The 17,955-nt window shown below is 36.6% G+C and overlaps 1 protein-coding gene across 1 annotated transcript in view; it reads left to right on the forward strand.

Moving 5' to 3' along the window:
* dmd.3 (LOC105946662) overlaps nt 1–17,955 on the forward strand; it is a 1,093,908-nt gene that overhangs the window by 256,277 nt on the left and 819,676 nt on the right. The window contains exon 3 of the mRNA XM_031897001.1: nt 15,330–15,422. Within this exon, the coding sequence (XP_031752861.1) occupies nt 15,330–15,422 (93 nt within the window). The remainder of the gene's footprint in view (nt 1–15,329; nt 15,423–17,955) is intronic.

Raw genomic sequence — 17,955 nt, forward strand, 5'->3', positions numbered from 1 at the left:
AGAAAGAGCAGAAAGGGCAGGAACAGGAATTAACAGACAGGACAGGAACTCAAGACTTGGACACAGCAAATTGGCTAATGATCCAGCACAGGCTTTTGAAGTAGGCTGAAAGGAAAGCTATACCTTCAGAATGAATACTTAATCAAGAGAAAGTTTATAATATGTATAAGTGACCATTGAAGAATCTTGTCAAACTGGAAGTTTATAATATGTACAGTATAAGTGACCATTAAAGAATCTTGGCGAACTGGAATATAATATGATATGTCCTTTTACATCTTTTTACCTTGAGCCACCATTTTGTGATGGTCTGTGTGCAACCTCATGATGAGAAATAATGCAGCTCTAACTGTCACAGGAAGAAGTGTGGAAGCAAAAGACAAGACTCTGTCCACTGATTAGCTGATGTGGCCTAGCATGTACAGTATGTGTGTCCTGGTTTGTTTGTGTGCACCATGAATCGTATAGTCACGGGAGGTGGCCCTTTGTTCTCAAAATGGCAATTTTCTACTTCCCAATGGCATCTACTACTATAAATTATATTTTTTTGAAAATGGTTTATTTAGATGAAGCATGGTTTTAAATATGAGCTGCATACATACTGTATCATTTTCCTTTAAATAGCTCCAGTAACTGGGCTATTGCCTACAGCTGGACTGTTGATATAGACCAGGTGAAGAGTCGTTGTTATAATCTGCCTATACCAAATTATGCTGTCTCCTGTGGCTCAAGCAGGAGATAGAGTGACCAGTGTCAGCACTGTTTCCCGGTTTCTAAACCAGGGAGTCCCAGGCACTTACCTTGAGTAAATACTCCATTAAGTACTGAAACTACAATTGTCACGGTCTCCCTGTGGAGACGCTGTGGAGTACCAGGAAGGTGGGAGCCTGAAGACTGGGTAACCCGGAGTGTAACCATAAGTCACAGAACTGGTGCCAGAGGCCATGTTGAAGGTGAAGAACTTTAATAAACTAGTGATGTAACCGAACATACAATGAACATACAAACTGAATGTAGAACGGCAGGCAGAGGCAGAATCCAAAAGCAGGCAAAAGGTCAGGGCAAGCGGCAGTCAAACGTAGTCAGGGCAGGCCAAGGTCAAAACCGGGAAATCAAGGTAGAACTAGGAAGGGCTCAGGAACAAGGCAGAAGGCAGGATCAGGACACGGAACTGGAGCTTGGAACCAGCGAGAACAAGGACACAGACACAGGAACAGGACGGCAGGGTCACGAGAGACAATTAATGACCAAGCAAGGGGCAATGGTCAGGGAAAGGCTTATAAAGGGAGAAGATTAGATGATGGGAAACACATGAGGTTAATGAGGTGGGCGGAGGAAAGGGAGCAGACTACTAATGTTAATAGAAGTTTAGAGGTTGCCAATTAATGCAATTTTTTAAATGAGTATTAAAGCACTCTGGATTTATGCAGTAAATGCATAAAAAGGTCCACAAAATAACATCCTGCTTACATGTGCTTATCTAGATAATGTACATCTAGATAATCAGGTGAAAGAGGATTGATGGACAAGGTCATGTTTACATGTGTTCATTGTAGATAGGCTAAGGGGTATGGTATAAACAGCACTGGACCAAATTCTAATCCTTGGGCTCCAACTCGAATTGTAGCATGCCTTCTTTGGAACAAGTCAAAAAATCAATAGAAGATTAATAATAACAAAATCAATGAAGATCAGTAACATGTAAGTCAAAAGAATAGTCAGTTTTGCAAAGAAACCAGAAATCAATTATGTTTAAAAGAGCAGAACAGTCAAGGAGAATTTGAATAGAATAATGGCCCTTAGAGTTGCCTGATGTGTGTCACTAAATATTTTTTAGTCCATCCTCTGTGTAATTTAGTAGTCATAAACCACACAGTCCAGGGGAAAAATTAAGATGAGAAGAAATTATAACAAAAAATAATTTGACCTAAGATGGTTGAAACCGTGATGTTAGATATTGTATCTGCACTCAGTCCTACCATACATTTTTATAATATGTTATTGCACCTTGAGACATCTACTATATTTTAGGGACATTTAATAGATAAACCCCTGAGCTTCATAAATGCTAATTAGTAGACATATACAATAGCACATTTCTATTCCTACAGTATATACAGTAGCTGAGGGACAATTTATACATCAGTCAAAGATGTCTCTGGGTTGTGGTTAATGGATGAAACAGTTGGTAACACAGAGCTGTACAAAGGCTAAATTGCAGAAAGACTGCTTGACACTTAATAAATAGCTATAGCGTGGTTAAGGAGGTCATTCAAATCATTTTATAACATTCTCTGGTTGAATGACCCTGTAGAATTACAGTATACTTGAAATCTGGAGGTCAGTGCACTTGTATTAGATTTAAAGTCTTTCTAAGAAAGCTGTTTCTTAGTTTTTCACCAATATTGTTAGTAGTTGTTTTTGAAGAATTCCACTCTAACCTTTGTAATGTAAATTGTACATATATATATATATATATATATATAATATTAATCTTTGTATTGGATGCTGCCCCCTTACTTGGCATTTAGACCAATCTTTTTGTTGTTACTACAGTAATAGTTTAAGTTTGAAGCTTAAGTCTTGCAAAACAGTTGATAAAGGACCATTTGGTGCTTGGAATGTTGCTGTGAAGACTGCTGTAATGCAAATTGCTCCTGTTCTAGTGTAGGATCTCTTTGTCCATAAGCTCCAAGTATTCTGATAACAGACCATATACCCCTTCAATAAGCTGAAGACCACTAGCCAATTGCCTTTGCAGTTTACAGTATAAATTCACCTTTAAATTTAATTTAACATTTCTGCAGTGGTTAGCAAATAATTTCTGCAGATGTTATTTTAAAATTATTACGTCAAAGGGTGCTTTTCTCACTTCCATAAAGTTGTGCTTAGCACAGATTAGTCATTCATGACTCCTGTTCCAAATTGAGTTCAGTTTGGCTGATTGACACAAGGGGTTCCAGGGTTCCTACAGCACTCTGCACCAATTTTGGCAGTGCAGTTGCACACAAAGGATAGGATGCACACGTCGCTTGCTTACCTAATACCAGAAATGCTGTCAACTGCACTCTGATTTACATTAAAATTTTTAGTGCAATTGTGCTTATTACCATGTGCAACTCCCCCTGGTTGTAGAAAAAAAACATGCAGATTGCTCTCAACTTTGCACTTTGCTCACTGCACTTGCAGCAGTAAGTGACCCCTCACTTCTATATTTTAACGTGAACAACTGTCCTATATTTATTTCTTCTGTGTTTAAAATGTATAATATATGTTGTCTGCTTGGCACTTCTGTAGGTGGCCAGCACATCAATTACCAAGTAGCAAACTTTGCTGCAAACAGTAGTTCAATGAATAATTTCAAGCAACTATATAACCAAGAAGATCACTTTAACATGAACACCATAGAACATTGGGTTGTGGGGATGATATTACATGTATCTGTGAAACTGAAAACTATACCTTCATTGTTGTCCTCTCAATGGCCCATTGCATCTAGGACAGGGTTGTCCAACTGGAGGCCTGTAGGCTGGATGTGGACCTTCAAACAATCCAACACATGTACTGCTAATGCCTGCAGTGTGTAATACTAGAGAGGCTTTGTCTCATAAAGTCCTCTTATATAGTCATTAAATACAGGACTATTATAAGAAATACCAAATATTAAGTAGCCATTACAATAACTTTTAGCAGTATTTATAAGTATTAATAAGTAAACATAGAATATAGGCAAAACATGATTAATCGTGAACTGTTTAAAGTTAAGACTTATTATTAAGTTTTAGGGGCACATTTACTTACCCACGAACGGGCAGAATGCGTCCGATTGCGTTTTTTCGTAATGATCGGTATTTGTCGATTTTTCGGAAAAATGTCGCGACTTTTTCGTTGCCATTCCGAATGTTGTGCAAAATTTGGCGATTTTTTCGTAACGTTACTACTTGCGCGAAAAGTCGCGACTTTTTCGTAGCCTTTGCGCCGAGTACGAAACATTCGGATTCATTCAAGCTTCAGTATGGTGACTTTTCTTGGGCCAGGTTGGAGCTGCAGGGTGCCATTGAGTCCTATGGGAGGCTTCCAAAATCATGCTAAGTCTGAAAGTTTCGCCCGCCGCTTACGAGCGCTCAATACGAAAAAGTCGCGACAAGATACGAGCGCATCGTAATGGCTACGAAAAACTCACATTTTCGCGCAAATCGTATTGGTAACGAAAAAGTCTCGACAATTTCCGAAAAGTCGTAAAGGTGCCGAAAAAAATCGCAAAAAATACGAAAAAGTCGCAAAATGTTCGTTTTACAATCGGAATTTTTCCAATTCGGATTCGTGGGTTAGTAAATGTGCCCCTTAGTGTCATTAGCACCTATGAAATATTGACCAAACAAACTGCCACCTTAGTTTTAGTTGGGTTTATTTAGAAACACTGTCTTTTGGTTATTTCCCACTTAATTACATATTTTACTGAATACCTTTAAGTAGACCTAAATGCAAGATGAAGTTACCATAACAAGATACTAAGAATCCTTTCATAAAAGTTTCAGTATCTATTGCTGTAACATAATGATGCTAAAATAATATTTGCGGCTGTAAGCAGTGACAATTAGCATACATTTCATTTGAACTAGCTGTCGAGCTGTCAAACAACTTAGCAAGCTCAATCAATGTTTTAGCTGAGATGGTTACATTCATCTTCCATGTTTTACTTTCATTTTAACAAAGTAAAATGCTGTTTATGTTTATAGAAAATAATGATGATTTTTATAGCATTATTGCAATACCAGTATACAACTTGTAACCCTTTTTTGCTATTATTATTGTTTTGCCAGCAAAATAGGGGTTAAAGGGGGGATTATCTGTGTACTGGTTATCTAATTATCTACTTTACAAGAACCAAAAATGTTGTAGCTGCATTTCCTTTTTTCCCTGTTTAATTTACAATTAACAAAAACTATAGATTTTTCATAATTAAAACAACCGGCAAAAAGTTCATGTTTGACACATATGCAGATGATCTCTCTACAAAATGGACTTGTGTTTACAAAACAGTCACAACAAAGAGGGGGTGGTATACTGGTATCTGATTGTGTACCTCAAATGGATAAAATGCGGAGCAGCTTCAATTCCTTTTGCCCTGTTTAGCTTCAGAAATAAAAAAAAAATCAATATTAAAGTAACAGGTATAAAGTATGATCACAACAAGCCTTATTTACTGTACTCATGTTAAACAATAGCGTGTACTGCACTACTAGGACATGAATAGGACAGAGATGGACACTTTCAGTGTCCTTAAGTGTCAAGTTTAAGACTCCAGAAATGCAGCAATGGCTGCAGCATGGCAACAGGTGAGACATTTGTAGGAAACACTATATATATTATATATTACACCACGGGCAATGGAGTTTTAAGTAATTTCTGAAGCAAGGAATGAAAAAAAAGATGGTAAATTACAATTAATTCTACTTTTTTACTCCACACCAAAGCTGTCTATATCTGATAATTAGGTTATAGGTTAACCTGGCTTCTCATGTGAACAAGTCCTTAATTATTTGACAGATCAACTCATCAATAGCTTAGCAGAGTGTAATTTGTGCCAACTCAAGTGGCGATTCCAATTATTGTTCCAATTCCTACTTATGTGTGAAAGAAGGATCTGGTTTGTAAAGATTTAAATGACTTGATATGACCTCTCAACACTGGTATCATTCAGTATTATTGCACATGCAACTGAAATTCTTTCTCTCTCGGGCACTGACTTTTAAATAACCAATAGCATCAACTAGATGTTACTGAAATCAATTTAGTGACCCAAACCATAGTTCAGACGATCTATAGTTTAATCTAGTCAGTATGCATATCATGGCCGATAGCTCTATGGATGACTTGAACCTAAAGATTTCAAGGAAAACTCAGTAAATCGGAGAGAAACATGAACTTGCTCCTATCAAACTGATGGGTGTAGCATTCCAAAGATCATTCACAGAAATATACTCTGCCCAATTACTTTGGGACACTAAGCTGTGCAGACTTCAGAATTGCTTAGTATTACCTGGCACCTGTCACAACCTTAAAGTATCGATGTTTTTCCAAAAATACAAACAAACAGGACAGTCTGCAGATCTCTATTTGTTACTCTAAATATTTTTTTTCTGAATTTCCTGTCCTAAGACCCTGAGAACACTGGCTGCCTGTACTGGGCTGGTTAATTTTCATATTTGTTTAATACATATAAGTGGTAGTTCCAATAGAACATAAATGTGGTAAAATATATGCTTTTCTTTGTCTTTTAGATGGGGAAGTAACTCTGGTGTCAGGGAAAGCTTCAAAAAATAAATTATCGCTTACAATATATGTCTGTATTCAATGGATTTTATAGGGCTAATAAAGGTTATCAAATGGAGTTGCAGATGACAAATGGTTCTATAGCAATATAGCAGAAGAAAGTCTTTATTTACCTTACATAAATATTATTGGTTAAAATGAATGATCAACAATGTTAAATGCACTTTTTGCACTGAAAGGAAGAATTGGCAAAGACATTGGTTATTGAGGTCTGCTTTCCAGATAGAAAGTCATTTAAAGCAAATCTTTTTTCTTGTTTCTGAAGGCTACCGGCCTTTCATTTCTTTATTTTCTATCATTTGTTTGCTATTGCTGTGTTGCTTGGGAAATGTTGCACATCATCTGTAGCATGTCCACGTGAGCATCCCCGCTGGAACTGGCACTGTCCCAAATCTCAGTTCTTCAGTACATTCATAGGTGTTAGCTGGAGGGCAGCATTAACAGCCAATCAATTTGCTCCTTTCCTGAAACATAACTGCCGGCAGACTGAGAAAGAAGATTTGTACAGGTTGAGAACATGCCTCCAGGACAGGAACATTATTCTTAAAAATTTTTCAAGGACATGATGCCATAATATACTTATTTATGTCAAAGGCAACTGAGAAAAATATCTCCTTTGCTCTCCATTGCTTAAATGCAATCAATATACAATCAGTTATTGTATGCAAGCAGCCTAGTTTAAATAGTGAATCTGAATTGTTCTGATACTAACACTAACAACAGTTGTGATGTGGAAACAGATGAGTCAGTAATTACATGTTGATTGTCTCATTTCCCCTTACAAAAAAAGAAGGTTCAGTAAGATAAACATAAAAGAGGCTTCCCATCAATTGTTATCTTTATAAAATGAAGGGGAGAGAAATCCTTTAAAATCCCTAAATCTAATGAATTTGATTCTATAGATCTGCAGTATTCTTTAAAGAATTCTGTAGTGGATTTCCCAGGTAAGACCCCTTCTGACAGTCCCTACTGTTGCAGAGAGAATCTGTCAGTTGAACCTGGACAGTAAAGTCAGAGGACAGTCAGATGGTCTTTAAACAAATTAGTTTATTATTGCATATATTCTGTATACACACATGGAACTGCAAACTGATGAGTATGCAGTAGATGTTGTCATCACAGAAGCAATTTACCACAAAATTAAGCTTATTGCCTCAAGCATTTTCATAATATATATGCAAAGCATTGTGCAACCTTTAAAGAACATTAACATTAATTTTATTGTTTACTAAATTATTCTTCATCATTGTTTGCTATAGTCTAAGGCCATTGTGCATTTAGAAGTACATTGCATTTAAAATCACATAAAAACCCACATACTTTGCATGTGGCATAGTGTACAGTATATGACTGCTTGAGAATGTTAACTGAATGACAATTTAACTTATAGTTGCCCATAGAATAGTAGCTAAAGAGAAAGGTTACAGTTATTCTACATGTCAGAGCTTCAGTTTAGGACAATTCGATTTTACCACTGTTTAGGGTAATTGGTGAGTGGATAGAATGACCTTAAGATATATGGGCTTATTTATCAATTTTTGAGTTTGTGAATTCAAGTTTGTTTTTTGAAATCGAATAAATGCACATATCAAACGCTCATCTATTTATTAATAAGGAAAACTCAAAAAACGCAAATAACTCAAACTTTACAAGCTCTAAAAAAAAATTGAGTTTGGGAGTATACCTTGACTTTGCCTATGACAACTCCCATTGACTTCTAGAAAACTTGCAAACTTTAAGATGGCGAACCTTTACATTCAAGTTTTCAGGTTTTTTGCACTTAATAAATATCAGACAGTTAAGATTTTGAGCCATACCTCGAATTCGAGTTTTTTAAGCACAAAAAAAACCTCAAATCGAGAAAAAGTGAAATGGGACTGATTTAGCACAAGATGTTGGTACAATTTTGAGCCATAAGTTCATTACAGTGAGCACCACCTACAGAGAGTGTCTCACAGACAGTCCATGTGTAGCCAAGCCACAGATAGGCTGGTATGTTGTAGTTCTTGATGTTATTGTTCCTCCAGGTTGCACAGATCCAGTGGGGCTGATGGTTCCGCAAGAGTCCAAAGGGCCTTAGTGGAAGGGATATTGGTCAATAGGCCTCCCTTTATTAGGGAAAGATAGTTGCTTTTCCTTAGAGTTGTTTCAAATTCCAATAATGTGGTTCAGCAGCCATTGTCCCAGTTGCTTCTCCATTCTCTTAAGACCCCTTTTAGTACATATTCGCTAATTTATCCATTGTGGTTCCACACTCCTTCCCTCAGGATACTTTTTCATCCCTTTATTCTAATCCCTATTCTCAGCTCTGTGGATGAAGACAAGGTATAGGCAAGAAATAATCACAATAGATGATGGTGCTTGCATAATGAAATATGTTAGTTTCAGCAGAGAGAATGGCACCAGTAACGTTAAGGGTTGTAGCATACATACTATCAAAATCACAGAATAATTTAACCTTGTTAAACATGGCACTGAATCCTCCACATTAAATAACTGTATACTATAAATGCAAGATAACTATGAATAGCATACAGAACTATTATTTCTTCTAGTACATAGATGTCAAAAGTGGTAAAACATGTTGTTGTAGTGTGGCAAGTCTAGAGACATTATCCATACAAGTTCTGAATTTAATGCTTGAGCAGTGTCTTGCTAAGTTATTCAGCAAAAGTATTTTTAGAGGTAGTTTATAAGGCACTGATTGTTATAATTATAAACTTCATGATTGACAGCAAATGTTATGCTCAGTAAGAATCGCTCTTCAAGAAAGTGATCTTAACTCAGCCAGAATGATGACATCTTTTGACTCTCCAAAGAATGAGCCACACTGCAGTGTTGCTAATCTAATCTTCCAATGAAAAGCTGCACGCACCTCACACCCATGCATGTTTTCCTTGTAAGCTGTGTTTTTCTGTTTGGTTGTTCCTTTGTGAAGCCATGGTTTTGGCTTCATGCCATTCTGCAGTTGCAAGCACATCATCGTCATGAGCACAAATTATTTTTTGTTACTGAAAACTCAAAAGAAAGAAAGTGCTTTCTGTCTCTAAAATGTGTTACTGTTGAAGAATGTATGTGTGTAAATACAGATTGTACAGAAACCTCCTCCTTTTGCTATCTCTTTCCAAATGGCAAGTGATAATTTTCACTGTGTAAATTTTCTTTTGTAGCTGTGTATATAATGTTATGTTATTGCAATGTACACCCAAGCATTAGATAGATAGAATGATAGGTATATTGATAGATAGGGACACTAAACCCAGTCATAAAGCATGTTTATATTGGGTTTAGTTGTAAACTCTTCCCTCTCACAAGTAATAGAGTGCTGGGGAGGGAAGACTTAGGCAAGCAGAAGACGGAGGTGGGGGTGGATGGAAGAGGGTTGGGGCAGAGAGTTTTTGCAGGGGGGAAAGGGACTGCTGCACACTAGTGACACCACTGCACACTAGTTACGCCACTGCAAACAGCACTGGTCTTAGGCTGATCTAGACTAGACCTAGGCTGATCTTAGGCTAGACCTATTGGGTCCAGGCAGGCCTGTGTCACACCAGAAATTGACGCCTCATAACGGTCTGATGCAGAAAATGAGTGTTACAGGAGAGAAAAGGAAATCAAAATGCAAAGGAGAATAAGGAAGTGGTTATAAAAATTGGAAAATAAAAAGTGGTGAAAGAAAGAAGGAAGAAAACTGAAAGAAAGACAAAAGGGACAAGCCAGTCCAGGTACTGAATATTTTGTTCAGGAAAAGGAGAGGAATGAGGTCATATAAATGGAAAGATTTAATGATAAATGTTTAAGAGAAGGACTAAGAAAATAAAAAAAAACAGAATGGGGCAAATAAATAGGAGAAATGTGGAAAAAGGGAATGAGGAAAATCTCCAGATACATACCACTAATATTTTATAACTATAGCTGTACTGGTAGTCCCCAAGCTCTTTCATACTTTTTATTAATGCAGATTCGAAGAGAACACGATGATGAGCACAGGATGAGCTGTGGGACTTTATACACCATTGTTTATGTAATAATATTTTATCATATAACCAGACACCAGTCAGCTTCTACTACAACAAAATAGATTAAAAATAATTATGGCATCAGTTATAGGTAGCATCATCAGCTCCATCAGTATTTGTTATACATTTATTAAAATGATTCTCTGTTCATTAGTGAAAAAGAAAAACATCTTCATGTCAGTGCTCTCTGCTGGTAATATTGTTTAATAAACCACACATAAATGAAATATAAATATCACTGCAAATCTACTCTGCGTGCCTGAACATAAATGAAGAAAAAAAAAAAAGATAAATAATATGTTCGTCGCCTTAGGAATTTTACAATCTCATTGTTCTCCTGTCTGAATGATTTATGTATATATATATATGTAACCATTTTAAATCCTTCTTGATGTTGAACTAATGTCAAATAATATATCTAGTACCAAGTTTCTAATATGCCCACTCAAGGTTTATCTCATGGGTACTAGTACCAATGCTCAAACACCATCAGCACATTAAATGTCCTGTACTGAACAAAGCAGGTTCAGTCTAATGGAACCGTCTGGATAAGTTCATACCTTCAAGCTGTTTACGCTGTACAAACTGGGCTACTCATTGCATTATACAGTACATTAAATATAAATGGACATTTGAATCTCAGTGTGTCATCACAACAATATGTCAGTTTTTGTGTCGGCAGCAGAAGTAAACTGCCTCTAGAACTGTTTGGTTGGGAGTTAGTTCCATGCATGCATGCCCACACCTTACAGAGGAAATTTATCAGGATTCCTAGCTTTCTGGCATATTGACTTAGAGCAGCAGTGTCATTAGCGTGTCACTATGCTCAGCTTTTTTAAGTGCGTATAAGAGATGCAAAGGCAGACAAAACACGCATCATTTTAATCTACAGAGAGTTATTTGCACAGTATGCATACAAGCTTAACTGAGGGTTTTGTTCAGCTGTACAGCCTATTTTAACATCTTTAATTGATTGTGAGAGCGCCCCACATTGCTGGTAGATCTCCAACACTTAATGGAGTGTCAAGAAGTTAATCTATTTATCCCTATTGCACCTACTGTAGCAGTGTTAAAAAGGTTTACAGTTGCAGAAGTATTGCCTTTATGAATTCAAGATTGGTTTTTTAGTAATTCATGCAAGAATTGTTTCAGATTGTTAAGGAGTTCATTTAAGCCATTTAAAGTTAAGGGAAATATAAAAAAAACAATGATGGAATTTAAGTCAGTTACTTTTTTTTTTATTAATTTTTGCAAAAAAGCTACACTAAAATAGACATGTCCTCTAAGTTTGGTCATGTAAAAATTCTAATCTGTAGTATTTATTTGCTGTTGCAAACCACAACATTTATGCACAGTGTAATGACCAGGAACTAACTCTTCATCACATTACGTTACAGAATTGCCATATATGGGGGTTTGTATAAGGTACCAACACTGACCATGTTCTTTTGAAAAAGAAATTCGTAAGAGTATCCTGTCCATAGGCATTGGCCCTTTCTAAACCATGATGAAGAAAGTGGTTATGTCACTCGGCTAAAGAGAAATATTTTCCCAGTTTAAAGATAGCACTCATAGCCATAATATCACCTATTCCCTCACTGAGGATAGATAAATAAATAAGTATATCAGGGATACAGATACCACATGTGGCCAACATAAATGGAAAAGATGTGCTTTATTGAATAGCTGCAGCAGAAATTCAAATGTAGATATAGGTAAAAATTATACAGATAAGTATAGGTTGCCTGTCATCTGTTTGTAACACCCAAAAGGTAAAGAATCTGAAAAACAGATGGTCATTGTAATTGCAAAATATATCATGACATTGCTGGAATCTAACTCAAGGGGTGTCCACGGAGGTATATTTAGCAATGCGGCACAGTCACTCATATGTGAATGATTAATTTCCATATTTCCAAAAAGTTACTTATGGGTGTAAGAGTTCCCAAAATAGGTTTATTACATCACAGTGCCCCACAACCCAGTTAGTACTGCAATGGATATATTCTAGAAATACAAATACAGATCAATCTTACCACGCTGTATAATCAGTTCTAATACAATGGGATCAGTGTCCTGTACTTGTCTGTGGAAGGCATTGTGCTGGATGTGATATGCAAACAAAAGGGCTGCCTGTATAATTCACAGAGAACACCAGAATCCACTCTTAAGCTGGCCATACAAGAAAAGATCTGTTCATTTTGCGAGTTTACAAAACAAGCTGATCTTTCTCCAATATAACCTTGAGGCACGTCAACGAGCCAATGTGCTCCTCTCCCCAAAGATTTTTAAAATGCCTGATCTACATATTGCTGATTTTCAGCCAGACATTGGTTGGGCAGGACCATCTAAGGGCACCATACACAAGCTTTTATCTGCCTGTGTATGGCTACCTTTACACCTTAACAAACTTACATTTTTGGTATTCTAGAACTATGGAATCTATGGAACTGGATTCATCATATGATTGATTGTGCCCCAGTGCTGATGACTAATAACCCTGGGGACACCATATTATTACCTAGCTATATGTTATAACCACTGTTATGATAACCTTTGCAATAGCAAACGACTGTTTTTCAGATACAGTGTAGCCACCTATCTTTATTTGTATAATTTTTTTTATCCGTGTTCACATTTACATTTCTGGTAGGGTTATTCATTGAAGCATGTATGTCTTTTGCAGATGTTGGCTGAAAATAGCATTTGTATCCCTGATTCTCTTTATTTAGCCCCATGGGGGAATACAGTATATTAAATTTGGTCATACAAATGAGTGCAGACTTCACAGTGGGTTAATCTTTTCTTTTTATGCTTTCTTTATTCCCAGAGCAGCATGGCCAAAACAATGTGTTATTTATTATAACTTGGACTTATGCCATTTAAATATTGAAGGTGAGATGGCAGGTATTTATTCATGTATTAAAAACTGATGAAAAACAGGATTGAACATATTGTACACAAAAAATGGTTTATTGAGCAGAGCAAAGAACAGGTGAAGAGAAACAATGGAATTGCTGTTAGGCTAAAAGGTTATTCCGCACAAATGTTCAATGAACAGGGTAGGTGGCAGGCAAACACTAGTCTGTTAAATAGGCCAATAGTTAGGGAAAGTGACAGACAGGAATAAATCATTATTATTCATTAATCAATAAAAGAGAGGCTTAAATAGCCCCAACCTGCATATGGACTTAATGAACATGTGTAAGCCAAGGAAGACCATGGCAGAGTATAGAGTTTTCAATTCTGTAATGGTCAAGGTCCGTCAAGTAGAAGCTCTTTTTATCTTTTATAGTTCAATACTTAACACTTTATTCCCAATGTATATCCTAATAGATATTTCCCCTTCTAAATCCTCTTTTGTGCTTTGAGCAGCCCATTCTACTGTGCATCTAATTAATCTGTAGTTGCCTATACATCTTTTGCAAATCCACTATTTTGCAAATAGTATTTCGCCATGTGGCCAGTTTTGTTGGCAAAAAAGGAATCTGTTTTCTCAGAAAATGGCAGATGTCATTTGCCTTGCTTTCCACATCAACCAAGGGGATTGGAACCCTCCTCAGTCCTCACACTATCTAAGTAGCATAGTGTTAAGGAACACATCTTAACCACAATGTAATTTCACCTTCTTATTGCCTCCAATGCATTTTAGCAACATTTCACTTTGCAAACTTTTAAGCAAAATGCTACAGGTTGGTTCATCACTACTGGGCAGTTTTTTTTTTACTTTTTATACAGATAAATCTACTGTATTCCAAATAAAATAACATAGGCTCCACACCTCCAGCAAATGCATAGCTCCTCTTTAAACAGAATGCTTCATACTTCTGATACTGATAACCTGAAGTAGCACAGAGAAAACTTAGTTTATATGCCACAGGATAGCTGTCTGGTGTAGCAGTCACCATTGGGGATGAGGAAATGTTTTCACCTGATACAGAGTTGTGTCGCAATAAGAGTTTTTGCAAGTGGCAAAAAATGTTTTGAATCTACACTAGAATTTTGTCATGCTTTTTCTTTTGCCAGAGAAAAACATTTTTGTTTCTGTGAAAAAAAGTGTAGGATGCTTGCTGAAAACTGTTTTTATGGAAGGTTAAGCAGTGTCATATTTGTGAATTATGTTGTACTACACATGTTTTCTGTAAACACACACCCTGCCCTATCTTCCACCAAGCAAAGATAACACATTCTCTTCTGTATATAAATATACTGTTACTTTTGCTTGAATACAAATGCTGATTATCTGTTCTCTTAATTAGAAAAATTGTATTTTTTTTTTACATAATAGCCTATATCTTCGCATAGTTAATATTTTACTCATTTGTATGACAATAACATCATTACAAAGTAAAGCTTCAGTCAGTTTGACATCATCAACCCAATGCAATTTGCTGTAAAGTGTTCCAGTCAGAGGACAGGTTTCAGGAGGCTTTTTTTCCCCACTTAAAAGATTGTTGTTAAACTCCATTTTGATTAACTGCCAGCGTTTCTAAGACATTATAAACTAAGGGCTGAACTTCAAAGGACAGGATGGTGTTGGACTGACAGATCACATCCTATAAGTCAGATGTACTGTAGTTGTGTGAGTCAGGGACTGATAGAAAAATCTGATGCGTTAACTACATGAAAGATTTACCTGTTATTTTCTTCCAACAAGCGTTCCTTTGCACGCTGCATTCTGTGTCTACATCCAGCAAGATAAAATCTGATGGTTTTTAAAAGATTTTTTCTCTTATGGAAATACCTTGACTGTCACATGTAGATGCAGGAACAAAACACAACATCCGACTTTATTTAACTGATCCAACTTAAATGACAGAAGTAGGGAACAGATTTTGTAGTACCCTGTTACACGATGCTACATGACAAGATTTTGTGGGTCAAGCAATTTTAGAAGCTTTATATATTCTGAAACTATTCTTTACTGATGTATAAGGATAAAAATGCTTTAACATGTGTATTCATTTTCCTTCACAGTTTGGAAAACATCCCATTGAAGATCTGTTTTCTGACCTCCAAGATGGAAGAAGACTCCTGGATCTCCTTGAAGGCCTTACGGGCCAAAAACTGGTAGGTTCAATAAAATGCTAATGCTTTGTACATTCTCCAAATTACAAAATAAAAAAATCACACCTAAACAAAGTTAACATAATGCTGATATTTATTTCCTATTGATACTGACTTCTAATCCCCACTTTTCAGGAAAAATAAAAAAAACTCAGTGGTGGATATCAAATTTTTTATTACTTGGAACAATCCTAATTTTCATTTTTCCACCATGCCACCATCTTATTCTATTTTGCCAGCAATCTCTTGCATCTCCCTAGGCAGGCACACACTCATTACAGTATTTTTTCTGGCTATAACGTGCATACATTGACCTAGAGAAGCTCAATGGTTCACTTAAGAGGAGGAGCACCTGCAACCTGTAAAGTGTAGTAGACTGATACAAACTGCTTGATAATTTGGTTGCTATAGTAATAGCAAAGATACAATTTAGCAAAAAAGTGTTATCTTTTTTACTTCATGAGATGGAGTTTCATCTGGGCTGCTGAACTGCTATAATTATAAAGTTCAGGTACCTGTACAGTAAATATGTTATACTTTAGGTAGTATTACTTACACATGACCTGCAAGCATGGAATTTGAAAATGAGGTGTGCAGAGATGAAACAATAGCCCCTGCTGTGTAACAATGACAGAATGATGAATATGCTTTCATAAAAATTCTTCTCTTATAAAACTTGGTGTTTTACATTAAAACAAATAGAGGGTTTCACTTCAGTCACTTCATTAGATGTAATTCAGTATTCCGGTGCTTTATATAAACATATTAAGCAGGATTATGCTTGTTTCTTGTTTTTCTAATATTAGTAATAGGAAAACAGCTGGGTTTTTTTGGGGGATATCATTATTTGTAGAACACATTCTTTTGCATGGTTTTTCTTTTATGAGGGTCTATTTTATCAATTGATAAATATGCCCCTAAATATAAGTACCAGTTTTAATTGCTCCTGGTAAGAATCATAGTTACATAGTTACATAGTTACATAGGGTTGAAAAAAGACCAGTGTCCATCAAGTTCAACCCATCCAAGTAAACCCAGCACACATCAGAACTATAACTAGTAGTATTAATGGATTTTACCAAATCTTTATGCCAGTATAATAGCCAGAAGCTCTAAATTGCTGACTGTGGACCAAAATACTTGGAGTGCCTGTCTATATACTCTCAATGTTTTATTATTTGAAGCACTACCTTTGAAGAAAGCAGCACTGTATATGAACAGAAAAACCTTATGGTTCATTGTTTCTAAGCAAAAGCATGTACTGTATGTAGCAGCTGGATAAGAATAATATTGAAAAGGGAACTCCTCAATTGACCCTTCACTTTCAACCATCCCTCTGAACCCCATTGTTACATACCTTAATGAAACACTTGGAGCCAGAAAATGTTAAAATGGCCACAGCATTTATTCACATTTCATCAAATAAATAGGACCTTGTCAGCCTCACCCAAAGGCAACATTCAAAGCCAGAATTCCATAAGAGATTGCTACTATGCTCTGCTGATCCTTACTGAGGACTTGAGATCAGTACTATGTCATTATATCCGCCACTGAGTATTAGGCTGCCGCTACCTACAGAGAGGATGGCTATAAACTCTGCTACCAGCAGGAGCTGCATCTCCCACCGAGTCTGCAGTGTCTCGATGATAAGAAATCCAAGCAGGCTGTCACCTAGCACAAGCCGTAGTAGCGTCTGTATCTATCAATCCACTGTGCAGTCACAGGAGAAAATCTCCTTTTTCCTTTGTCTAAAAATCATTTTTTATACATCCAATGATTTAATCCAGAAGAAGGCAAAAAACTTTGTGAGGGAAAAAAATCCTTCCTGACCCCCCAGTGGGGGTTGTAAACATTCCCTGGATCAAACATTTGATATAATTTAACATAAATGATACCATGCAGACTCTCATGTTTATACTGTATAAAGCTACCAAAACCACAATATAAAATTGCATACAGGAGAACATCCACATTTGGTTATTAGTAGATAATATGAGAACATAAAGAAAAGCAATTCCTGACATTTCCCAAAATATGCAAAAAAGAGGGGAGGGTGGTTGGGATGTTTCTACCTGCTCAGAAGAAAGGAAGGAAACTGCTTCTCATGTGACATCACATTCATCACCTTCTCTGCCCCCAGCCCAGCTATCCCCTACCTTGACTCATTGCTTCTCACCCAATCACAGTGACATCTGATTCTGCCAATCTTTAACCATAAACCAGTGTGATCTGGCTGCTGGTCATTCGGATCCCTTGTCATGCAGCCCCTGCATTTATAGCTCCAGGGCTTTTCTTTTTACAGGAAAATGTTCTTCACCTTCATCACATAAAGCTATCGTTCTTTTTGACAGTGCAAAGTAGACAACTTGTCGCATCAAGGAGAAGGTGGCAAGGGCTTTATTTTTCATCTAAATACCATAGTATAGGTCAGAATTTTTTTTTCCGCATTCAGACAAGACACTCTTTCACTCCCCACCCCTACTCCATGTCACTCCCTCAGAACATCCTACCAGAGTTCCTTTTTTGCCTGCTTTCT

Source organism: Xenopus tropicalis, chromosome 2 (genome assembly GCF_000004195.4).
Source record: "Xenopus tropicalis strain Nigerian chromosome 2, UCB_Xtro_10.0, whole genome shotgun sequence".
NCBI classification, from domain to species: domain Eukaryota; kingdom Metazoa; phylum Chordata; class Amphibia; order Anura; family Pipidae; genus Xenopus; species Xenopus tropicalis.